This window comes from Drosophila sulfurigaster, chromosome 3 (genome assembly GCF_023558435.1).
Source record: "Drosophila sulfurigaster albostrigata strain 15112-1811.04 chromosome 3, ASM2355843v2, whole genome shotgun sequence".
NCBI classification, from domain to species: Eukaryota; Metazoa; Arthropoda; class Insecta; order Diptera; family Drosophilidae; genus Drosophila; species Drosophila sulfurigaster.
Genome location: NC_084883.1, coordinates 3809924 through 3835510, shown reverse-complemented (window position 1 = coordinate 3835510; position 25587 = coordinate 3809924). Strand labels below are relative to the sequence as shown.

The following is a 25587-nucleotide window of genomic DNA, read 5'->3' as shown; positions in this document are numbered from 1 at the left end:
TGCTGCCGCTTTACGCGAGGAAATCAATAATAATGATAATGATAATGATAATAATAAAAACTGATAGTTAACTTTTTAGCAACAGCTATTACATATTATATTTTCAATTGGTTATACATATACAATAATATGCATATAATTAGTGCGAATAGTTATACATTAATAAAAATATACATATATATATATATATATACGATACATTCACATATATTATTTATATATTATATATGCATGTATACACATAAAACACAACTAAAAATTCAGACAAAAAGACGTATCGTATCTCATATAGTATATAGTATATACTATATGTAGCATATATATAAATAGTGAAAAATAGTCAAAAACATTTTACATATACATATAGAGTTATACATACATACAGCATTTAGTATAAATAATATTTTTATATGTATATATTTATAGGTTAAGGTAAATGCATTTCGATTTGTTTTTTGTTTTGTTTTGTTTTGTTTAATTAGGACTAACTTAGGTTGTTAAATTGTTAATTGTTAGAGATTTACATGCGACTACCCAGCTTAGATGTTTGTTATCCGATATATGTTTAGGATTTTAATTGGTTTTCATTTAAATGTTAGTTACGTTTAGCACACATTTAGTTTAGTTACCGTTTCTATTATAATTATTATTATTATTCTTGTTTATATTAGATTAAATATTAATTTGTAAACTAATACTAGGAAAACACATTGCAACAATTGTTGAAAATTCGTTAAATTGTTGTTGTTCCGGTTGATGTTGTTGTTGGTTGTTGTTGTTTTGTTGAGCAACGTTTGTAAACTAAATTGAATTTCGTTATGCAACTCTTATTATTATTATCATCTTATACTCGTTTCTTTGAGAGCACGGCACGTTTAAAACGACCGTTACAAGTTGTGTGTGCGGCTGCGTTTGTAGTGTTATCGTTATCGTTAATCGGTATCATGTTATCATAATCGTTTCAATCTTTAAACAACTGTTTACTATCTACAAAGGGTCACAGTTTACTACATTCAATTCTCATTGACGGGGCGCAGACAGTCTAACAGGCTGACAGGGGAAGGAATGTTCTTTTTTTTGTTTTCTTTTCTTTTTGCATTCGGTTTTGGGAGTTTGTGCGGTTTGTGGGCGTGGCACATGCAATGACTTGCTTAAAGCTTTTACACTTAACGATGTCTCAGTGTGTTCGTATGAATCTTTGTGTGTGTGAAGTGAAGAATATACGGAAATAATATGAAATTGGTGAAATTTAGAAACGAGTTGACATTCGAGGGAAAGACTAAGGAAAGTAGGTTCTCTTTGTTCTTTGCGGTCTTTGGCAGGGGCTACAGTTGCGTTCATATACACATATACTCGTAAGTATGGTTCAGTTATAAGGTCTTGTTATATGTATGTACATCGCCTGGGTAGCTTGCTAGTAAGTATGTATATATAATAGAGATATAAATATATATATGTATAATATGCTCTTTTACACATAAAGAAGCGGAAGGTTACTAGAAATGTTGGGAAATTTAAGCAGTGCCTTCTGCTCAGTGATACACAAAATATATAGTATAAGTATTAGCTGTTGATAGATATATATATATGTATATATATGCATAAATATATAGAGATATAGAGAGTAGAGCTGGGCGTGGGCATGATACAATAATACAAGGTAGTCTCGTCGGAAAAAAGCACAACCTCTATAATCATACCAATGAGTGCGAGTGAAAGAGTCTCAGCACAGCAGTGTGAGCGAGACGACAATGAAATGCGCATTAACCCTTAGACGATGATATCAATATTTACATATTTTGAAGCTGATATTAATGTCTCCTTGACATATTTTTAAAATATAAATTGTTTATGAACAATATTAATAATATATATGAGAATTCTCTAATTCTCTAAATGTTTTAATTCTATCCGTGTCTACGGCATACATTGCAAAATGTCATTTTGCACAAGGGTTAATTGCAGAAAAAAAATTCGTCCGCAGACAACCTCTTGCGTCGAAAAACGAATGCGTACTGACGAAAGCTTTTTCCGACGAGACTACCTTCTATAATTGTATCATGGGCGTGGGCAAATCTTAAGAGTTTCGACTATGCTCAGTTCTGTTACTCACAGAACACGGCAAGAACAAAAAGTGCGAATAACTTAAGAAAATGAATGGCGTTGCCAACGATGGCATTCCAGCTCCACTTATATAGTATACTTGTAGAATATATATATGTATGTATATAGTATAGTATGTGTGTAATAATGTCATATGGTATATGTAGTAGTAGTATGTAGTCGTAAATAGAGACGAGTTGCCCCGAGTTCTAGCCCTATTTAGTAGTTGAAGTTAGATGTTGATGATGATGACGAGGCTTCTTGACTTGAGGATGTGAGTCGGATTGTTCGGATTGTGTGTGGGATGTGGGAGGGTGTTAGCTAAATACTTGTATATTTCAATCGTGTTCCTATCGTTGTACTTGTACTACCAGTGCATCAGTCGCAGCTGATCGAGAATGCGCTGCTTGAAGAAGGTGCCCAGCATGCCAAAGACAGTTGAGATCGCCGCAATGCCCATCATGACCTGCATGACGCAATGGATGCCCGACAGCTCCTCCTCCGTTTGCTTGTGCCGATGTCGCGCTCGATGATGCCGCCGGCTGCCGATGCCGCTGCTCTCGTGCAGTCGCTGCAAACGCTCCATGTCCTCATCGAACTGCGGTATTATGGCCAAATTGATGACCTCCGTCTTGGAGAGCAGCTGCTCATTGGCAATGGTGTGTGCTTCGGTACCTCCGCCGTTGCCTTTGCTGGTGGCTTCGTTGTGCTCTCGCTCACGTTCCCGCTGCTTCTCTAGCTCACGCACTCGCGATCTCTCGTCCAGCATTGTGTTGTCCTGACTGAAGTCAAAGTCACGACCCGTGGGCAGCTGTTGTTGCTGCTTCAGTGTGGGATACTCGGCCAAGTTGACCTTGGTGAGGAAGTGCAGGTTGCTGCCGGCACTGCTTGACTTCTGTTGCTCGGGGGGCTGTTGCTGAGCTGGCTGCGTCAGCATTGAACGCGGCGGCGTAGCTTCTGTGCCGCCCATGCCGGGCAGCTGATCACGCACGCGTGTCTCCTGGAACTGATTCTTCTTGATGCCAAGCACCTCGGACAGCGGCCGATTGATCATCGGCAGCAGTGAGTCCGACGTGGGTCGTATGATAAAGGAGCCGCCGCTAGGCGCATGCGCCGGTGGTTCCAATATCTCTGGCTGGAGAGGCTTGGGCGTGGCAGCACCCGCATTGGATGCTGCAATAGGCTTGTCGCCTGCGCTTTCGTCCTCGCCGTCCGTGTAGACGGAGTCGTCAGAAGAATCATCCGAGGAGTCCTCATTCGCCGACTTTGTGTGCTCGGGACTGCTGCTCTTGGATTTGCTGTTGGTGGTTGTGGTGAACTTGTGGGTGAGATTGCGAATGGGCTCGTACTTGGAGCTCTCCGAATCACCGCGATAAAGCAGCGCCACCTTGCCATCGGGTGTTAGTACAGGCGTTATTTTTGGATGTGGCGATGGAAAACGATGACTGCTCTCCGGATCCGGTGACAAGGCATCGAAATCGGTGAACTGTGTCTCTGGCTTCTGCTGTGCCTGCTGCTCCAGCTGCTGTTTATGCTGATGCTGCTGCTGTCCATCCTGCTCCCCATCCGTGGGCGTTTGCTGATACACAATGCCCACCTTGCCCAACGGTGTGGATATGATTTTGATGGCATCGTTGCTATTCTTGCGGAAATAATGATTGGAGCCGCCGGCAGCGCCCTTGGATCGCTGTGAGCCAAAGTAGACTTCACCGTTACCTTTGTCAGGGTATTCATCATCGACACCGTCATCGTTATCCTCGCCATCCTCATCATCGTTAGCAAAATGGCCGCTGCTCTCGCGCAGATCAATCGAAGTGCTCGGCACAGCCAGAGCAACCTGCTGACCACCACCACCAGCACCACCTTGATGCTGCGACTCCGTGAGCAACTTCTTCCGGATGTTCTCCAGCTGTGTCAGCCTATAGTTGCTGTTCGGCTTGAAGCGACCCTTGAACCCTCCGCCACCAGCGCCGCTGCCTTCCTCGTTCACAAAATGCTCTTCGTCGGCTCGCGGACGTTGGGTGCGTGGTCGCTCCAGTGCCAAGCGCTCATCGTCCTCATCGTAACCCATGTCCTCCTCCTCTTCGTGTTGTGCCGCTGGCGATACCAGACCTTTGGGATCTGGCAGCTGCTCCGGCTCTTCATCATCTTCATCATCTTCGTCGCCGTCCTCATCTGCAAATAAGCTCGTCTCCTCATCTAAACCATCGTCATCATCATCGTCATCGTCGTTAATATCATCATCATAAAGATCCGCTTGCATGCGTTCTGTATCTGACTCTACGTCCTCCATTGCATAGTCATCCCCATCCGCCTCCACTCTTTCCGCCTGCCCCTTTTCAACATGCTCGACGACAGCAGTCACGCCCTGCTGCTGCCCCGTGCTATTAAGACTACTGCATTGCGGCTTAAGACTAAAGTTATTACTACAGCTACTGCTACTGTTATTGCTATTATTACTACTACTACTATTATTATTATTATTATTATTGTTATTATTAATATTATAGTTGTTTGTATTATAAGTTATGTTTAAATGTGTTCCTAGGCTAACATCTAAGCTGCTATTGCTTCCTTTAAGCAATTGGGTAGTCGCATCTTTCAGTCAGTAGCATTTTTTGGTGCATCCACACTTGCGCACAATATCCAAATTCTTGATGTATTTGCGATTATTGCTGCATACCATGCGCACCTGTAAACGAAAGAAATTGTTTATTAGCAAAGTATAATTAAGTGACCAATTAGCAGTACAGACGAATTTGCTCTTTAGTTTAAATACCCACTATGCATGGAGTAGATGCAAATAAAGTTTGACTTAGAATATCGATATTGTGACAAAGGAATTAAAGATTCATTTTGCTTAAATTGTTTTCTATAGGTTAAAAATCGTTGAATCCACTTAAGAAAGTGTTTTTCCTCGTATGATATATGTATGTATGTATGTACATACATATATATAGCGTTAGTGAAACGCTATATTTTTATACCACTATTCATGACATACATATTGTAATCGATCGGATGATAAACGTGGAAGTGACTCATGAACCATTTTTATTATTTACTACATCTTCTTACGTCTTACTAATGTAATGGTATATAATTTTATTTTTCTAAATTCAATTTTCATTCCATAAGCAAATTATAACTAATTAATTATATAAATTCTTTATTAAGTAATAGTATATGTTTATACCAAATATACTACTATTTTATTTAGTTTGCTACATATAATTTCCATTTTTCATCCTTTCAGCTATTGTTCCATCTGTAGTTTAATAATAAATTAAAATTTCCTCCTTAGTAATCACATTAAACTTTAATGATTAAAGGGTTGCATACAAATCACGCGTAGTATTTATAAAAGTTGTATTTATAGTATTTGTATTTAATGCATTACTCACCTTGCGCCTTCGCACGATTTTCGCGGCACAACACTGATTGCCGCATCCGCCAACGCACTTGGCGTACTTGAGAGGCTGCCTCGAGCGGCAGTCGTTCTCCGTGTAATACTCACGCACCTGCTCCTTGCGACATGTCGCAGCGGCTGCAATAAAATGTGAGACGAATCGGGGAAAATGCAATTAGTGAGCCACCTTTGACAAGGCGGGAGGCTAGCTAATGAGATTACATGCCGACCTCCCTCCCTCCCTTCCCTTCCTTTCACCACATTCGAATGTGTTGTGAGTTATGTGTGAGAGTGTGAGCGTGCGAGTGTATGTGAGTGTGTGTGTGTGTGTGTGTTTGTGTTATAAAGCAAATGAAGTTATGCAGCATATCCAAACGGGTGCGTAGAACTCTTGAATTTGTGTCGTGAAAAGAGGTGCAACAACATTTCCCACATGAAAGGACTCGGAATCAAAGGAAAGTGTAACGTACTGAATGCAAAGTGTAGCGTGTAAGCCCTAGAACTTCAAAATTAACCAGCTGCCAGCTACATGGAAAGTTCAGCCACTGAACTCTTACAACCTTTTTTGAGGTTGATGCAGAAGGTTGAGGAGAGCCTTGATGAAGTGCTCAGCATGTGATATAATGACAAGTAACGTGACGTGACACATATTTTTTTGTGACTGCAATTTCAGGCTTGTTACTTCCGCTATCTTAAGGAAATACTAAAATATACCTAAATTTATATATTGTATATTATTCATTGCGATCGGAATTGAAATCTTGGTGTTTTCAGATATGTTGTTTCAACTATTTCTAAGAAATACTCTTTTATACTCTTTTAGTATATCACTCAAAATGGCGATCGGATATTATAATCATGATAATTTGAGACTTGTTACTTCCGCTATTCCCAAGAAATAATAAAATATGTCAAAATTTAGTATATCTCTCAAAATTGCGATCGGAAATGAATCCTGGTGCCTTGGCACAACTTATAAAACTCTACTTAATCTGTGGATTAGGAATCGAAATCTTTTCTAGATTTTCTGCGCGTCCGCTTGGATTGCTTAGCTTGGATGAATGTTAGAGAGAGCAATATGTACCAGTGATTGTTGGGGGCTCTGAGCTGCCCTCACCTTGATCGCAGTAGCGTCCACGCTGTCCGTGTTTGCATTTGCACTGATAGCCATCCCTTGAGTTGGCATTGGGAACACAGCGACTGCCACGACGGCATTTGTTCTCCGCACAGGGATCAACTGGCTCCTGTAGATGTAAATGAATATTAGAATAAAGTCTTACGTCTTCGAATTAATTCGATTTGATTCGGTTTTACCTCTTTTACGTGCGGAGTTTCATCCATGAAGTCCTGCTCATCATCCTCCTCGCCTTCGCTGGGTTCGCCCTCGAGCAGCGCACAACCCGGAGTGATCTTTTGCTGTCGCTGAGCATTGCCAAAGTCAACGAGCTTGTGGTTGATCCACACCTCCTTCATGCAACCCTTAAAGCTGGTCAGGTTGCGAATTTGCCAGTTCTTATAAGCCTGCTGGGCAGGCTCGACAGGCAAGCCACCGAGGAACATGGGCGTAGTCAGCTTAAGATAATCATTGGAGCCATCGTTAATGATGGATCTGGCCAGACCGCGATCAACGCGTAGAGTGAAGTTCTTCTTGATGGCCAACAGCTCGACGGCATGGTATTTGCCATCGGCGACCATTTCGAAGCTGTACATCGTGGACACCGGATAGTTGCCCACATCGTAGCTCACACGAATGCGGCCATTGAACAGTTCCACAGCCAAATGCGCATCCTGCCCGTCATACATGAGAATGCCGTTCTGCTCGGCACTACTAAACACAATCGTCACATTGGCCTCGGGTCGAGTGCGCAGCGGTTCCAGTTCCACGAATGAATTGTTGTGCACGAAACTAATGCTGGTGAGATATTCGCACCACTTGCCCGTGTATCCCGGATGGCATTTGCAGAGGTAATCGGAGCCAGCTGCGTTCGGTTGGAAGCAGACGCCATGCTTGCACTCGTGGTTCTGGCACGGCGATGTCTGGGGATACATCATGGAGATCATGTTGTGTCCCTCGCAGTATTTGCCCGTGAAATCATCCGGACACTTGCACACATAATCGTTGATGCCATCGACGCAGGTGCCGCCATTCTGGCACATGTGATTCTGGCAATCGTCGATGTTATCGGTACAGTTCATGCCATGGAATCCGGCCATGCAATCGCAGCTGTAGTGCGTAAAGTGATCCAAGCACTTCGCCCCATTCGCACAGGGATTAAACTCCTGGCTGCAGAACTGTATCTTCGTATCGCACCATTCGCCAGAGAAGCCGGGCTGGCACTCGCAGCGATAGGATTGCACACCATCGATGCAGGTGGCATTGTTCTGGCAACGTATCTCCTCGCCCAGGCAATCATCGATGTTCGTCTCGCAGCGTGCGCCCGTGTAACCAGCGGCGCACTGGCAACTGAAGCGTCCCTCCTCGAGCACCGTGCAGGTGGCATTGTTGCGACACGGATTCCCGTAGCAGGCGTCGATCATGTACTCGCAGTGCTTGCCATGATAGCCAGGCTGGCACAGGCACTGATACTCCCTCTGGGGCAGGGCCAGACACTGAGCCTTGTTTTGACATGGCTGCTCGTAGCAGGCGTTGCACTTGGCCAAGATGTCGTTGCGAACCTTGCCGCGGCAGGCGAAGTTCGACGATGGTGTCGACAGTATCAGCTTGTCCTTCATGTGCTCTGGCTCTGCACAGCGCGCAATACCCGGCTCCACATAGTCCAGTTTGATCCAGTCCGAGAACCATTTCAACGAGCAATCACAGTACAGAGGATTGCTGCCAAGTGCGCTGTTGGGGAATAGTGAAGATGGGCTTGAATAAAGTTACACTAATCATAATGCACTAACGGTACTCACATGTGTGTCAACGACTTGAGATCCTCGAAGGAGCCCTCGGGCAGCATGGATATCCGATTGCCGTGCAGCGAGAGCACGCGCAGATTATTCAGACCAGACAACGCATGACGTTGCAGACATTGCAGCTTATTGTACGAGATGATGCTGCAAAAAACGCCAACAAGATGTTACCAAACGTTTACCAAATTGCACACTTCACACACATCACACACACACACAGACTCGCACACACACACACACACTCGCACTGCACACATCATGATGAAGAAATGAAAGTAATTGCGAATTGCTTTAACCAGGCCCAAAACGAGCAGACAAAATGCTGCTATGAATGGAAAGAGAGTCGAAAAGAAATGCACCGGTTGTGTGCCTGTTGCGGCTGACTGACTAACCAGATACCCTGTAAAGGGCGGATAAACATTTTGGTGAAGAGCTCAAGAAAGATTAAGAGAAATGAGTTATTAATTCATACATACTTTAGGAAAAAAATAATATAAATATATTATGCAGAACAGATCTCAGCTGGAATCGGGGTTTGAATTGCTTTTGTCTCTATGTTATATACAATATATGCATACTATGAAGTAATATCTAAACTATTCTTGAACAATTTTCGAAGTGTTGAAATAAATGTATTGTACTTTAGGGAATTTTATGGACGAGTTAAATCGTTTTTCAATATTTCGATGTATATAACATGTTTTTCTTACTTGTCATACGACGACTGATGTGCTGAATAACAAAGTTATAAACGAAGGAATAGGAAACTGCAGATGTAAAATATATGATTTAATATTTAAGAAAACATACTTCAGCAATAAATAATATTAACGAATACTAATTTCAATTTAATAACATCTTGAGCAGAAAGACTTGTCAGTATTTTTCCTTTTTTATAAATCATTTATCGAAGAGTCGTAATACTTTAATCCAAAGCGGATTTGAATGCAGTTGCAAGTCATCCCATGTTAATCTCTGTCTTTATGGATAGTCGTGTATACCCGATTGACTTTACTAAATGCTTTCAGCGTAGCATAAACGGCACAGCTTTGATTGTGGATAGCGCACACAGTCTGAAGTCGACAGTTGTTGGGTGGCAAGCGGATGCTAGCAGGCAGCGGAGAGAGGAGATCATGGGGCAGGGACGACAACTAATGCTTAAGCACGAGTCACGACTTAACGTCTCGAATGAATTTCGTGCCCGGTTAAGACGAGCCCAGGCCAAGGGTGGCCACAACCGCAAATGCAATTGCCGCAAAAAAAAAGAGAAGTCGGAAAAGCAAAAAAAAAAAAATTGTGTCAAGCCCTCTTGAGCTGTTGCGATTGGATTCAATTCGATTCGTGTTGTTGCCGCTGACGTTGCTCGCTGCTCGTTGAGGTTTTGCCTGTTGTGCTATGCTACGTGCACTGTGGCAATTAAAAAGTCATTAGAAATGTGGCCCATACTTACAGCGTGGATAGTTTGGTCAGATTGGCAAAGGTGTAATTGGAGAGTATGGTGATTTGATTGTTGCTGAGATCACTGAAATTTGAGTAATAAAAACGAAAATAGAATTGAAGAGCTATGAAGTTATTGAGCAAGAGAGAGAGTGAGAGAGTACTTACAGTCGTGTGAGTGCACGCAAATGCCTGATGCGCTCGAAATGTATCTGCTCAATCTCATTGGACTCCAGATACAATTCGGATGTTTCGGCTGGAATGCCGCGCGGTATTTCCTTCAATTGATTGCGCGAACAGCGGACCACAGTGCCGGTGCACGTGCAGGCTGGCGGACAATAGCCATCGCCGAGGCATCCCTCGTTGTTCTCGCTGCTGCATTTGAATTCATTGTGGGGCAGATCCTTGATTTGCACATCACGTACCTTCGATGGGGCCGCACAACGTGCTGCGCCACCGTTCAATGATTTTTTACGCAACCATTCGGCGAACCAGGCCAAATGACAATTACAATTGAATGGATTCGATGCAAGATTCCTACAAAATACGATAGATACATTTGTTGTAGTAACTGCTAAGGTCTTATTTCAATTAGTTGTCCGAGTACGCGACTTGCGTCTCTAACAGAGTAATGCACTAAGCTGACCCCCAGGGTGCATTAAGCTCTGGACGCTCTGAAAGCACATGAAAGCTTTCAAATACAAATTTAAAATGATTTCAATTGAGTCAACATGAAAACTTTAAAGTCAAATTGAATTAAATATGAATTCAAACAAAGTAAAATTTGTTAATTGTTGTTCTGAAGAGTAAAACCGAAATTAACAAGAAAATGAGAAATTGAAAATCAAAATTCCGCAAAATAAACCACTATTCACGAGTTAATTAAGCTCTGTGGGCTTTGAAAGCACCTGAAAGCTTTAAAGCCAAATTGTATATGAATCTACAAAGAATTCAAACTGCACTGAACTAAACTATTCTGCATTACCCATTGGTACATAAAGCTTTCTGTGGCTTGAATGCACCTGAAAGCTTTAAGGTTAAATTGAATATAAACCTAAACAAAGTTCAATTTGAGTCAGAAATCGCATAAAATTTGAAAATCTATTCTGTAATAACTATGTCGATTCTGTAGCCTCAAGTTGTAATTAAATAAACTGTCGCGAAAGCTCATTGTCATCACTTGTTGTCGAAACGCAATTTAAAATGCGGTTTAACACTAATATTGAACACCAGTTCCAATTAAAGATGAATGAGTTGATCAATTATTTACAATATTACACAATGGTTATGGAAATGCGAATGAGTTTGAGTTTGAGTTTGTGTATGTGCTTGCAACATATGTTTCACTTATTCACTTTGCACTTGGCCAGGCCCAAAAGCCCTTTAATTATGGAGGCAAGTGAAACAATGGATCGCAAATTACATTGGCAATTCCAAGCGTTACACTTCGAGTCCAGACTAATTTAATAAGCAATGCTGCTTTGTCATGCTATCAGCTGTGGGTTCAAGTTGTGCGTGTGTGTGTGTGTGTGTGTGTGTGTGCTAGCCACAGGCTGCTCACTAACACTTTCGGCTGCCTTCTTCATTACACCCCCTAAAAACACCTGGAGGATGATTGAGCATGTGGGTGTCGTGTGGTGCACAGCACTTAATGGCTTCCATTGATGCTATTTATTAGCTAGTTAAATGAATTTTACAATAATTTTAGATGGCGCAAACGAACCACAACACCACGCAACCCCACCCCCAATTACAGTGGAACCCAATTATATGGAACACTTTTCATTTTTTACTGCATAGCGTAATTAACGCTCATATTATATTATTTTACCTAATGATATTCTGCATCATTATTCTCTTCTTTCTTACCAAACTGATTATTTAATTTCATTTTCAAGTGAGCGAAGGAGCACTTAGTTAGGTGTTACTGTATATGGGTTTGCGCTCTTTATTGAACTCAATTTTAATTAATTAAATCATCGAAGGCACACACACACTCACACGAGCACACAGTCGCAAGTGTCTGGTTCTGAGGGTTGATTTACAACACAGCGCACACACATGCCGCTGGGATATAGCATACAACATACATACATAGTCTATATACACTGAAAAAAGCATACCAGTTCCTCAAATCGAGAACATTCATCTTAAGAATTGTGAATTAAGAATAAGAGAACGAACATTTCTCTCAAAAATTCCGAGTTCTTAAATTTCTTCTCTATATATTTAGTAGTTTTTTTCTAGTTTTCAGTTTTTTATGGTATATTATTATTATTCCTAAAATTTTGAGAAGTTTCATACATTTTCAAAATAAGAATATTTATTCTTAATAAATGTATACTTTTTTTTTTAATATTTTTAAAATATTTGTGGTCATGAAAGTATTAGATTTTGTTCTCTTGTTAATAAGAACTTGGTCTCTTATCAAATGTTCTTGAAATTAAGATGCCATTTTTGCTTTAAGACTTTTTTACGTAATCTTGATTTTAGAACTTTTTTTTTTTTTATCAGTGTAGTAGTGCTGTACTATAGCATTACTTTTACAAACTCATCGCACTCGAGGAAGAGACAGCGGGTGTGCCATTGGTCCGTTCTTATCGTAGGCAGCTCTGCTATAAATTGGAGTTCAATTGAATTATATACAATAGTTTTGCTCTGCCAAGCAACAAAGTGCCAGAGAGTAGAAGAAGAATTGATTTGGTAAAGCAGCAAGTAGCATCATGAGCAGCAGCTTCTGTTTTGATGTGAAACTCTGGCAATCAGATTGAAGTTCAACTAGAGAACAATCAAAACCATTAACCTCATTTTATGTGCCTCTGCCCTGCACTGCCCTGCCCTGCCCTGGCCTGCGATAGGGTATATAAGAGATGTAAACGTAGAGTCTGGGCAATTAATGCCAAAGCTAAATCATTTATCTATTGAAGTGCACGCCGATGCTTGGGCACTTGGCACAGTTTTAATTGCTTTGCATAGCAAGCAGATGCATCAACTGCCAACTTCTAGAATCTATAATATAGAATCTAGAAGCAGCAACCTGAACAACAACAAATATTATAAAGGGGAAATACTTACAAAGACGTCAGCGAGTTCAGATGCTCAAATGAGCCGGGCATAACGCATGAAATTTGATTGTCGTAAAGATTGCTGCAACGATAGTGATAATAATGGAAACCAAAAAAGGAAATTCTTAATTATGATCTTTAAAGGGTCTTTAAGAGTTTGCTCTATGAGCTACTTACAGCGTCTTTAGTTGATGAAGCCCCAGAAACATTTTATTCGAGATCTCCTTTATTTTGTTCTCGCCCAATTGCAAATCCTGTATGCGAGACGCTCCCTCAAAGGCATTCGGCTCGATTCCGGTGAGTTGATTACGCTTCAGCTCCAATTTAACCAAATGCGGCAGTCGACCAAATAAACCATCCGAATTAATGCGACCCAATTCGTTGTCGTTGAGCAAACTACAGAGAAAAATGTGCGTTAATAATGTAATAATGTGGAAGTATGTAAACAGTCTAGTTAGTTGGCATTGATTGGTGGAAAAATCCAAATGGAAAGTCTAGATGAAATTGCTTCATTTTAACTTGCTCTTTAATTTATTTTCCCACATTATTTCATAGTTTATTAGCGAGTTAAGTTTGAATGAGATTCCAACCACGAATGTAAAACAAATACACATATTTTTTAAGATATTTTAACATTCATATGTATACACGCAATGAAGCTACAGTTCTGACACATAATTTATCAGCCCAAATAGATATCTAGTTTCTAAGAACTAAACAATTTTGTATGAACCAAAGTTAGATTGAAGAACGATTTAAAATATTCACTTATTTTCAAATATTGTCAACGAATATATTTATCTATGTAAAAAGTTTAATATCATTTGTTAAAAATAATAATAATAAATAAATAAATAGAGGTCTAGTTATAAGTGTCACCCTTTGAAATTGAATAAAAGAGTACTCTCAGCATCACTTCGGTTAGCTTTAAATTGAGACTCTTGTTAGCGCTAAACATAATAATTTGCGGCGAATAGAAATTGCTGGATAACTTACAGCTCTGTGGTATGCAACGGAATGTCGCGTGGTATTTCCTTGAGTCCTCGTCCCGCACAGTCGACGGTTGTGCCCTCGCATTGGCACATCGCAGGGCAGTCGGAGTCCATGCGACACTCGCCGGATAGCTTCATGCGCAATTCATCCCAGGAACCTGCAGGATAGGATAGAGTCGCGAGTGGGAGGTGTATAAGACATATTCTTTTCTTGTCGTAGTGTTGCAAGTTGCAAGTTGCACGTAGAACGTAGGACGTAGGACGTCGGACGTAGCAAGATGCCCGGTTGCCGGAGGGCGCACTTACATTTGAATTTCTCCTCGCGCAACGATTCAATGCGCCGGCGATGCATCCGCTTGGGTGACTCACAGCGTGCTCCACTTGTCTCTATGGGATTTTTGTGCAAATAGTCGGCCAGCCAGCGCAGATTGCAGTCACAAATGAAAGGATTCTTGGCCAAATGTCTGTATATAGTGTAGTGAACACCCACAGCCAGAAGTATATAAATGGAAATAGAAAGAAAGCACGAAAGTAGCATTGAGCATTTGTACTGAATAGACAGCAGAGTAAAAGAGAGATGGGGCAGGGGAGACTAGGAGGGTAGGAGAAGCAAAACTGTTGGCTCTTGGATGGAGGCTTGAGACGTCTTAAAAGTGCACGAGCCCTGCGGCTAGCAGCAACGTTTCCGCTGCTTATTGTTGCCATAGCTTTTGTCGGTGTTTTGAAAACTATTTTCAAATGCAATCCTAGCCAGAGTTGTCCCCGTTAATGCTATGTGACAAAGTGCCCATAAAAATTGTTATAACGGAAGACATTTTAAGCCATTCCGTAATTAAAGTCACAGCCAAAGTATAAACATATAATCTGAGTATTAGTTGGGATGTTTATCTGTCCGATTCTCTTGTTGTATTAAACATAACTCGAAAGATAAAATCTTCAATTACCATATTACAAGTTGTTGAATTAGGTTCCTAAAGATTAGTCACCTTTTTAGAGAACTTTACTTCATTTATCTTGATTTCATTTATCAAAGTTATCTCCCTATATCTCTGAACTGCGAATTCTTGGATTGCCATTGTATTCCCAAGACTTCTAGGTTTTAGCTTTCGCATCGTTTGAATCTTACTTGTTTGTTACTTGGCTGCTTGTTGACAACCCTGACAAATACTTAACCCACTCAAGCATAGTCCATATCATCTTAAGAAACGGCACAGCACTTAAAGTCAGCGCATTTATCGATGCTCAAGCGAGGGCTTCACCTACTCCTCCCCATCGAGACCGCCTCATCTTTTGTTCGTAGTTGTACTAAGAACATCTTTACGGTTCACAGCCGATATTGCTGGATGGGTTTTGGAAGGGGGGGCGGGCGGAAATAAAGGAAGCAATGTTGCTGCTTGTTTGCTGCTAAACAAATGTCAACGCGGGGCTGCCAAGTCAAAGCAACTACTAAATGCACTTCAGAGGTTTAACACCAAAGTGCCTGACTGCTGTTGTGCAATGCTGCCGCTGCAGTGCTCCATTCAAGCTGGAGGCTGGAGGCTGAAGGCTGGCGCTGGGCGTCTCCTTGCCATGCACTTTATGCACTCCAAACACAGCAAGTGTGTGTGGGACGAGATGGGCTTGGGGTTTGCTGCTTTTCGAGGGGCCATGGGGCGTGGTACTTACACCGTTTTGATGCTCTTCATGGCGTCGAATGTGCCATTAGCCAGCGACTGTATGTTGTTGTCGTAGAGCGAGAGCAGGCTGAGGCTGTGCAGGTCGCGGAAGGCATCCTTTCGTATGCACGAGATCTCGTTGGCATTCAGCAGCAGCAGCTGCAGTGAGCTGAGTCCTTTGAATACGCCCGAGGGTAAATCCTTTATTTTATTGCCATACAACACGCTGTAAGCAAAAGAAACGCAAAAAAGCAAACACAAAGGTAAAAAGAGAAGAAAACATGAATAAAGCACAAATACCAAAGAAGACAATCGCATGTCAAGCTAACAGATACCCTGTAATTCAATTACGCCAGGATGCGATAACACATCAATAGAGTGGAAATACGTAAAAGAGAGATTAGACTAAAATATTTCCTATATCCTATAAAATCTCATTAAACCAGAAACCCTATTGACTAAATAAAAAAAATAAAAATTTAAGATGAGAATAGCACGTTTTGTAATTTTTAATTCATAAATATTATTTTCATGCCCCATATATAATTTTTTTTTTTATAAATTCATAAATATCAACATGATTACTTTATAATCAACAAAAATAATACTTGTTATTCATTTATTCATAAAAATAAAAAGAGTTAAGTCTTAAGATTTTTTTGGTCTCTAATTCTTTGAAACTCATTCATTCATTCACTTATATTTGCGGTCTCTGTTCTAATAATAAATTTAAAGTGTTTCTTCACCCCTTCACCCAAGACTTGTGTTGTTTGTATATACCCGCTTTGTCTATTTCACTGCTGTAGGATATACAAAGGTAGGCCAGCAAGGCTGCTCTTGTTGTGGTGGATTCTTGTTGTTGTCATTGCGGGCGGTAACTGGTTTAACACACACCTACACCTATACACACACAGACACACACACACACATAGAGTGGGGCTGCAAAGAGAGTGCGGCCAACACAGGTAATCTGATGCCTTGCGGTGTTGGCAACGCTTAACATAGGCCGATTAGCTCCTCCAGCTCAAGCCCAGTTCTAGGCCCAGTGGCTGTCAAGGAGTGTGACTGACTGACACCACACACTCACACTCAGTCACACACAGACCAACAGACAGACACACATCGCATACACTCAGCGAAGCGAGTGCACATTTTGTGGCATGCTACTTGTTGCTTAAATTGCGTCTACTTACAGCGTTGTTAGCTGCTTCAGGCCACTTAGAGCATCGTGTGCAATCCTCGAGATGTTGTTGTTTGACAGATCGATGCGTCGCAGTCGTCGAAAGCTGGAAAAGGATTTCGCCGGCAGCTCCGTGATGAAGTTCTGCTCGAGGCGTCTGCGAAGCAAAAGCGTTAACGTTTAACACAGTTTTGGATGGCGGATATATTCGTATAGTGATTACTTACAGTTCGGTGGTATCGTCGGGCAGTGTAACGGGCACACTCGTCAGACTCTTCTCACGGCAATCGACAATGCCATCGGCACAGCGGCAGGGATGGGGGCAACTGTTCTCGATGCCACATTCCATTGGCGCATGCTCGGTGAGACCTGCAAGTGGCAGCAAGTGTGCAGCAAGTGCACGCAAAGTGGCAAGTGTAAAGCAAACGTTCGAACTGCATATTTAGCTTAGCTGCTTGCGCCTCTACCGTCTACTGTCAGCCACTTGGCTTTGATTTGATCCACAGATCCACAACCACAGCAGCAGCAATAGTCGAAGCAGCAGCAGCGGCAAACCACATAATTATTAATGCTACTGCACAGCGCGCCAAGCTGTGGCTCCACAACAAAACACAGCGCAACACAACAGCCGCTGGTCATAAATGTTTACCCACATAATTCCATAGCATTTCGACTACGAAACGAAAGTCAAACAAGCTACGAAACCAAAAGCTGTCATCAAGTCAACGAATTTCACATGCTCTGCAGTAGAGTGAGCTCAAAGATTGCGATTTTATTTTCCCTACTTAGCAACAAATATAAGTTTCAGTTGTGGAAATTCTTAACCCTTTCATATAGTAAAGAAAAGTTCAGAAAACTGAAAAATGATTATATCATTTGTTACATGCGTCATTTAATAATTTGTTTTAATAGTCAATGTTTTGAAATTTATGTACGCGCATTTTTAGCTGTTTTACAAGCTGCGTAAATTCACAAAAATACAGATGCAATGATATAGAAATTGTAGAAGTTATTTAAGAAATATGTTAAGAAACGCATCCTCCAATCGAATCTTAATTCCTTTGGCTGACAATCTGGTTTATGTTGTGATATATAGTACTACATACCGATATACCAAATACAGACATCGGTATATTTTATTGGTTCGTTGTGTTTTTCGCTAATTTAATTATAGAAAACAAATGTATACGTTTTTGGTTTTGAAAAGTGTTGCTTCTTAATCGGACAATGCACACTTGGAATTCCATTTTAGTAACTCCAGTTTATATGCTCTCCAGAATCAAATTTATAAGAAATGCCGAACAACTCTTTGAACATTATTCTTTTGGTAATATAGATCTAACATGTATTACAAATCCTAGTAGTAAAGCCTTCCCTTTCAGTTTCCTTCAACTCTTTGCTGACGAATTGCTTGAGCAATGTGTTAAACTTTTCAGATGGCAGAGCATAACGAGTATAATAACGATTGGAATAAAAAACTCGTTTCATGCCATCGCTTGGCGTACATCTTCCGCTTCATTGAGCACAGCAGAGCTTGGAGTTGAACTCAGATGGAGGCTGAGGCTTTCCAAATGCTGCTTGGGCCCGCAGCGGTTGAACATCTGCATCCCAATCAAGCAAGCGATGACGGCGTTAAACGTTTTGGCAAACACACGATGAAGCTTTTCCCCCTTCCCTCCTCCGATGCTGATTTGTCCCCCCTTGCCGAGCATTGTTGTCGATGTTGCCGATGCTATTGCTTTGGAGTGGGCGGCACAGCGGGGGCGTGCCCATATGACTGCTTATGATTTACAATGCTTTGTTTTGCTGCTTGGCATATAAAACTAATTAATTTGGCATAGCTTCGCAGGGCCCCACGACATTTGTCCGTTTTTGGGAGTCGCCCCCTTCCTCTTCCGCTCCCCTCGAACCGCCAAAGCAACTAGTTGCAACTACGTTAGATACGTGTGTCCATACCTGAACATTTGAACTCCTGGTCGTGCAGGTCCGCCACGTTTTGGCCCTTCAGCTGCGACGGCGACTGGCAGCGCGTGTAGGGAGCAAGGCGAGGGGCGCTGCGTAGGTAGCGCGACAGCCAGGACAAATGGCAATCGCAGGCGAACGGGTTATCCGATAGGCGCAGCGCCCGCAATTTTCCCAATCCCCCGAAGGCATTGTGCGGCAAAGCGGTCAAGTTATTGTTATTCAGTGTGCTGCATCGCAAGTACAAGAGAAAATTGGAATTGGAAAAAAAATAAGTTGCATTATCAAGTGAATGCATCTTTCTTGGCATCTTAGACCAAGGATGGGCAAACGAGCACTTTAAAATCGTATATCGCATATAAATCATAAAGCGTACTCGTAGAAGTAATGCGCTGTTGTCAGCCCTGAAACTTGCCCATCCCTAGTCCTAGTTCTCTATAGTGTGCTTACAGTATCTCCAGCTCCAGCAAACCCTTGAAGGCATGCTCGTCCATACAAGTGATTTGATTGTTGTCCAACTGCAAGCTCCTCAGCGACTGCGCTCCTTTAAAGACTCTTCGGCCAACGGTTGTGATTGCATTGTGCGAGATGTCCCTGTGAGTGAGGAAGATGCACAGGCAGGCAGGCGGGGGAAGAGGAGAGTGTCATTATGTGTTTAAAATCTAAGGTTCTATGGACTACACTACGTTTGGTAGATATAATCGCTAGATGTCTACATTGGATTACTTACAATCGCAAAAGACTCGCTGAACTTGTCACAAAGTTTTCAGGTATTGCCTTAAGTCGATTGTTGTTTAGGCGTCTGATTTATAGAGTGAAGTGTTTGGTTTTTTTGTTTTGATTTTGATTTTGGTGTTTTGTATTTGATATTGATTTTTGTTTTTGGTGAACGAGCATATTAGATACGCAAAACGAAACGCAACGAAAGTAGAGAGATACGCATAAAACGAAACGAGAAAAAAGATACAAAAATGTTAAACTAAAAACTCAACATAATCGAATTGCTTCATGTGAATATTCTACAATATATTTCTATAAAGAGCAGCAAATTTTCTTTGGTTAGTTCAGAGTGAATTAGTTGTACAATTTTCATGCACTAGCAAACTAGCAAAATGAATTTCATACGCAACGAGAAAATATCTCTACTTACAGTCGCTCCAAAGATACCAAGTCTTGCAGTGCATTCTTCTCAATCGTATGGATTTGATTATCGGTTAATTGGCTGCAGAAAGGGGAGAAACAAGATGTCGAAAACAGATAGTATAAGTTGTTGCTTAACATCTATTGGCCAACCAGTTTTACTCAGTTCAAATTTATAGTTATAGTATTATCATTGCATTTTTTGGTATATCAATGTGCTCCACTTGGAGTCGAGTTACGCAATGATAAATGCGAGTCAAAGAAAAAAAGTTTGTTTACTTACAGCATTCGCAGCTTGGTTAAACGCTGCAAGTCCGACTCATATATCACGGTCAAATTGTTGCCCTGCAAATCGCTGCAAAAGAGAAGAAAGGAGTGGGGATCGTAAATAGATTGTAAAGCATGATAAGGAAATGGCTGGCTAGCTGGCTTGCTGGTAATTATGTTGCAACCCAACTAGCTCGCTAATCGAAATCAGCTGTGGCAGCGCGATAATAATTTTTAATTGCTTGTAAGACAAGGCAGAACATCGGCAGCAACAACATCGAAGCAGCCAGCAACCAACACAGTCTTTTGTTTGATAACGAAAATATGATATTTAATCATTTAACATGCACAGTCGTATTCGCAGGCTCAGTCGCAGTCGCAGGAATAAAACTTGTTTTTCTCAGAGATACACAAAATTTGTTACCTGCAGATGTCATAACAATGAAATGCAACCTAAGAGATACAAAACGGAGAAAAACCCCACAGATCTGAAGACCGAATGCGCATGCGCAGCCAGCAGACAGCAACAGCAACAACAATAATAATAATAATAGCAACAACAACAACAAGTTGCAGCCCTGGCCCAGAGTCAAGCGAGAGTCTCAGCTGCTCTTTGAGTAAGGTTGCCTCTAAAGAGGCAGCAACCGGCAACAACAGGTAGTAAGACCTTCGGTCTGGGCCAAAAACGAGAAATATTTTTCTATACACTTGCCGAGGGGTATTATGCCTTTGTTATAAAATTTGTGACGCTCAGAAGGCGTGCCGAACTCTCTGCTTTCGTCAGAATTCGAAACAAAGATTCGCTAGAGTATTTACAATCCTATAACATAAGATGAACTTTGCTTTTTTTGCGCCGAAGCCTTAATGAAACTCGCATCAAGTTACCGATGAGCCCAACACAGACACACACACACATACGCAGAGAGTTTTTAATGAGCTTAATATCTTGGCAAGATGTGGGCATCGCGTTTGGTTAGATCCAACTGATTACATATTGTGGATTCACAAGTCACTGAGGAGCCAAAGAGTTGAAACAAAAGTCGCTTCTAATTGACAGACATTTTTCAAAAGATTTTACAAAAATAATTATAAAACTCTCTCGAATGTCGGAAATCAGCTATGTTATGTTATGTTATGTGTGCGTTGCCGTTTTGTTATAATTAAACATTTAAGTTCATTAATTCTTTGAGGCATTCACAAATTGGCCAGGCCAAAGCTTTTGTTAGTTTTTAGGGTCCAATTAGATTTCAGCTCGAGTTGCTCTTTTCTTGCGATTCTTTTGCCTTTTCTCTTTAACTTTTATTTATTTATTTTCGGGTTTTTTGCATGTCTTTGAAGAATTTACTGGAGCTATAAATTAGGTTCACCTTTAGCTGTTGTTATATTTGTGTTTTTTTGTGAGAGGTGTTAAAGGGCTTTCGGGCACAAATTGGGGTTAAGTTTGCCTGCGCCGAAATAGAAAATACATACATAGAATTTGTATGTACTATATATGCAAAACCGTTCTCATGTCAATCCTATAACCAATGTGGGTGGCTGACGAACTGACGAACCAACAAACTAAAGGACAGACTGCCTGTGTCCAGCGTTGCCCGCTGCCATGTGACCATTCTAATCCTCCCTGTCACTCTGAAACATGCCACACCGAGCCTCTGCTGTGTAATTAAATGGCAAGTCTGGTTCTGGTTGTGGCACTCGTTCTGGTTCTGGGTTATTCGGAGTGAGTCTCTGGGCCTCTGAGTCTGTGCTGCACTGTGCTCTACTCTGTTGGGTTGGGCCCCAGTTTTGCCATCGCATTGTTTTTGCCATTTGCTGCTTTGCCAGCCGATAGTTGTGGGCATGTTCAATATTTGATGTGCACACACGACTAACACAACACATCCAGTCTCACTTATATAGCATATATATATATATAGTTTGTCTATGTGCGAGTGTGTCAACTGCTAGTTCTGGATTCTACGTCGCATGAGGGTGACTCAACTCTCACTTCACTGATTATTATCATTAATAACAAATGCAATTTTTGCAATTAGCAAAACAGCAATATAATCTTAACAAAAACTCTTTACATTAATTGGATTTAAAGAAGATTCTGAATATTTCAAAATTCGCCTTTAAAACTTGTTTTAAAATAAAGCAGAACCGAAAATCACAGTGAAATTTGTCTTAAAAATATTATTCTCAATTGATTATATGAATTTTATTGTAATTGATTATTTAGTTTATCTTTTGTGCTGTTTCCTAAAATTTTTAATAAAAGATGAATAATGTCCTAAAGTATTTTTTTTTTTTTGATTAAGAAAGAGTATGTTATATTTGAGAGTTAAAAATGACAAAAAATTTAATCGTCGCAAAACGCGTTTTAATATAAACTTAACTTTAATTAGTTAATTAGTTCGAAATTTGGTAATCCATTTGGATTTCGATTGAATAATTTTGATTTTAAATATTAATAAAACTAATCTTAGTGAAATCCGTTTAAATATTCTCTATCATTTAGTTATTTAATTAAACTTTTCTATCATTTAGTGAATGTGTTAAGAAAACATTTAATTTGAAAATGTTTATTTCATTGTTTTTTAATCGGCTTTAATTCAAACTCTCTAAATCATAAGAAATTCTATTATAATTACAAAATTTAGCTAATCTTTTTACTGTTTATTGAAAGTGTAAGAAAAATCTAAATTTAAAGTGACTATTATGTATTTTTCAAATCGGTTTAAATTACTCCATTATAATCCGCTTCCCCTTAAGGGCTGTAAACATACTTTTATGGATTGTAAATAAAACTGTCAATCATTTTTAAGTATCCACTGGTATTGTGCATCTCACATCTCACATTTCATATTTCAATTAATTTCTTGGTGTATTTACTCGTATTTCAACCACCTTTCCTCAAGAGTTGTTACCTTTTATTCTAAGCTCTTGCTTGAAACCCTTTTTGTGTTTCTCTTATATTTTATTTTCTTATTTATTCATTCTGTGTAATGTAATTTTGATCTGGCTTAAATCTGGCATACGTTCAATCTGAAAATGTCATCCAATAGTTTTCCGCAATGGCATGAACCACCCTGTGCTGCAGCATTGAGGCAGCCGCTTTGGTATTTTAAAATGCAAATATGCCGTGTATGCTGATATGTTTTCAGTTTCTGTTTTCTGCTTTAGCTTTTCATTTTTTCCGTTTTATTTTTGTATTTTTTTTTTTTTTTTTAATTTTGTTGCTTTTTTGCATAAAACAAATGTGTCCCTGAGTGCTATTTGACTGGCTCGGGGTGCACCGACTGCTTATAACTGGGCTATTTGCTTGTTGTTGTTGTTGTTGCTGTTGTTGTCGGCAGTCGTCGTCGACGTTGATATCTGTTATTAATTTATGTAGAAAAAAATTTAAAACAAAAACTGCAGCTTTTGAGGTCGCCGAGTGGCGCTGCAATGGCTCTACTGAGGATTGAATGCAGTGAAGCTATGCCACGGAACTGGCAGCAGGGGGAGCAGGGGGCAGGAAGGAGGTGTGGCTCTGTGGCATTTTGCATACACTTGCTAATTGCCGGCGCGTTAATTTATGTGGCGTCCGACGAACGCAGACGTTCGGCTTAATGCATTTCGTGGCTGTTGCTGTTGCCGTTGCAGTTGCAGTTGCTGAGCTGCATGCAACAATTGCCAAAAGTGGACGCTTATGCTGGCTTCTTCAGCGACAATTAATAAACTTAATGGAGATTTAATGTACGGACTGAGCTGACAACACAAGACGCCAGTTTGCATCGCTTCGTGTTGCCAGCGACGCGTCGTCCATTTGTTGTTCGCTGTTATCGACACACGACATGGTCACGGCTTTATTTGTTTTTAACTCTACCCCTGTTAGAGTTGTTACTGTTTTGTTGTTGTTGTTGCTGTTCTAGTTGCTGATTGTCTATGATGATTTGTATGTAAATATGAACATCTGCTCACAACTGCTGTTTACGTAACAACATTCGTGCATATGTAAAATCATATAGACCACTTATTGTCAAGGCCAAGAAACTTGTTCGGCTAGTTCGCAATCTTCACAACTTCGAGATAAGAATACTTCCTTTCCACTTATACATGAAGTGCATGTAAACATATGTTGTCGATTATATCTAGCGAATCCGATCTGATGGACTCATTCCAACATATTTTTCTATCTTTTGTATTCTTTCTCAAATGCATTTTTTGTAAATTCGTTTTATCTATATAGTATTGTTCCATAAGATGTTTAACCTATTTCTTTTAAAATAGGGGTTTTGTCTGAATATGAATATTCCTAACTTCGTAGAATAGGTGATTATTATAGACTTTGTGTCATTAATAATAATAATTCATTATTATGTTTCATCTATGCTAATTTGGCATTATTTACATAAATATTTCTTGAAATATTTTACAAGTCCGTGAAGTAAAAATGATGAAACTCGATAGCTGTTTATATTTTCAAAATCTTCTTAAATCTTCTTAAACTTGAATTAAATTTTGATTTTTTCACGGGTTTTTGAAATTGGTAGTTTCTAAAATCTTTCTAGTAATAATTTTTAATAAATATTTTTTATTTTTCGAATTATTTTACAATCGATTGGAGTAATAATGATGAAACTTGTTAACTCATCATATCCTAGTATTTTTAACTTTTGTCATAACCTAAATGTGGGTTCTAACGACCTTTTCATGATGTATTGAAATCGATAATTATTGTAATCTTTGTTACCTTACATTATTTTCTATATTGATACATGTATATATAGTTATGTTATATTTTCTCATAGTTGTGCATTTCCTACTTCCCTCATAGCTATGTTAAGTGTTGAATATATTGCACTTTTGACTGATTTTCAGCCGTCTATCAGGGTTATTAGTATTTGTACGTTGGGGTTGTTGATTTTCGTTTAGTAGATTAATATTAAGAGTAGTGCACTGTGTACTTACAGTCGTTCCACATCCGCAGATATTTTGCGAGGCACCTGCGTTAATCCTCGATGCGAGCAGTCAACGGTTAATCCGCTGCAGGAGCAAACCCGCGGGCAACGCGCCTCCGCAATGACGCCAACTCCGCCGCCGGGGATGTGGATGCCAACGGAGCCGAGGCCGCCGCTGGCGATGGCCGAGCTGCCAAAGCTGCCACCGTAGGGTTCGCCATGAACAGCAACGCTGAGCAGTAGCAATGAGAGTGACAGGGACAGGGACAGGAGAGATAGGAGGGAGGGAGCTAGTTGGCGGAACCGCAGACGGAACAGGATTAGAGCCTTAGCCGTGGCTGGGGCTTTACAACGCGTCGGTGGTTGCAGCGTTGATGGTTGCGTCGTCCTCGACGGCGACGCCATTGTGGCACATTTATAAGCAACGTGCCTAATTGAAAGTATCGAGTACGTGTGCGGACGCCACTTTGTCAACAGCAATCACGATTTCACAAATATTTGCACAAGGAAAAAGGATTGATGACGCCCGGTTTCCTCTT

The 25587-nt window shown here is 40.5% G+C and overlaps 1 protein-coding gene across 3 annotated transcripts; it reads right to left on the bottom strand.

Moving 5' to 3' along the window:
* Window positions 1-451: 451 nt before the first annotated feature.
* LOC133845930 (protein slit) lies at window positions 452-25528 on the bottom strand. Of its 3 annotated transcripts, XM_062280588.1 has the most exons (20): window positions 25059-25528; window positions 20140-20211; window positions 19867-19938; window positions 19447-19518; window positions 19167-19310; window positions 18711-18946; window positions 16982-17123; window positions 16768-16911; window positions 15585-15800; window positions 14226-14383; window positions 13924-14077; window positions 13105-13323; window positions 12938-13009; window positions 10031-10399; window positions 9876-9947; window positions 8426-8569; window positions 6827-8357; window positions 6597-6756; window positions 5508-5650; window positions 452-4795 (listed from the first exon to the last, which is right to left on the bottom strand). In XM_062280588.1, exons 1-20 carry the CDS (start codon window positions 25451-25453, stop codon window positions 4709-4711), a joined length of 4602 nt encoding a protein of 1533 aa, XP_062136572.1. In that variant the 5' UTR covers window positions 25454-25528; the 3' UTR covers window positions 452-4708. The 3 variants fall into 3 exon arrangements, with proteins under 3 accessions (XP_062136572.1, XP_062136573.1, XP_062136574.1); XM_062280589.1 differs by lacking the exon at window positions 19447-19518; XM_062280590.1 differs by lacking the exon at window positions 19447-19518 and having other exon boundaries at window positions 6630-6756.
* Between the last annotated feature and the right edge of the window lie 59 nt (window positions 25529-25587).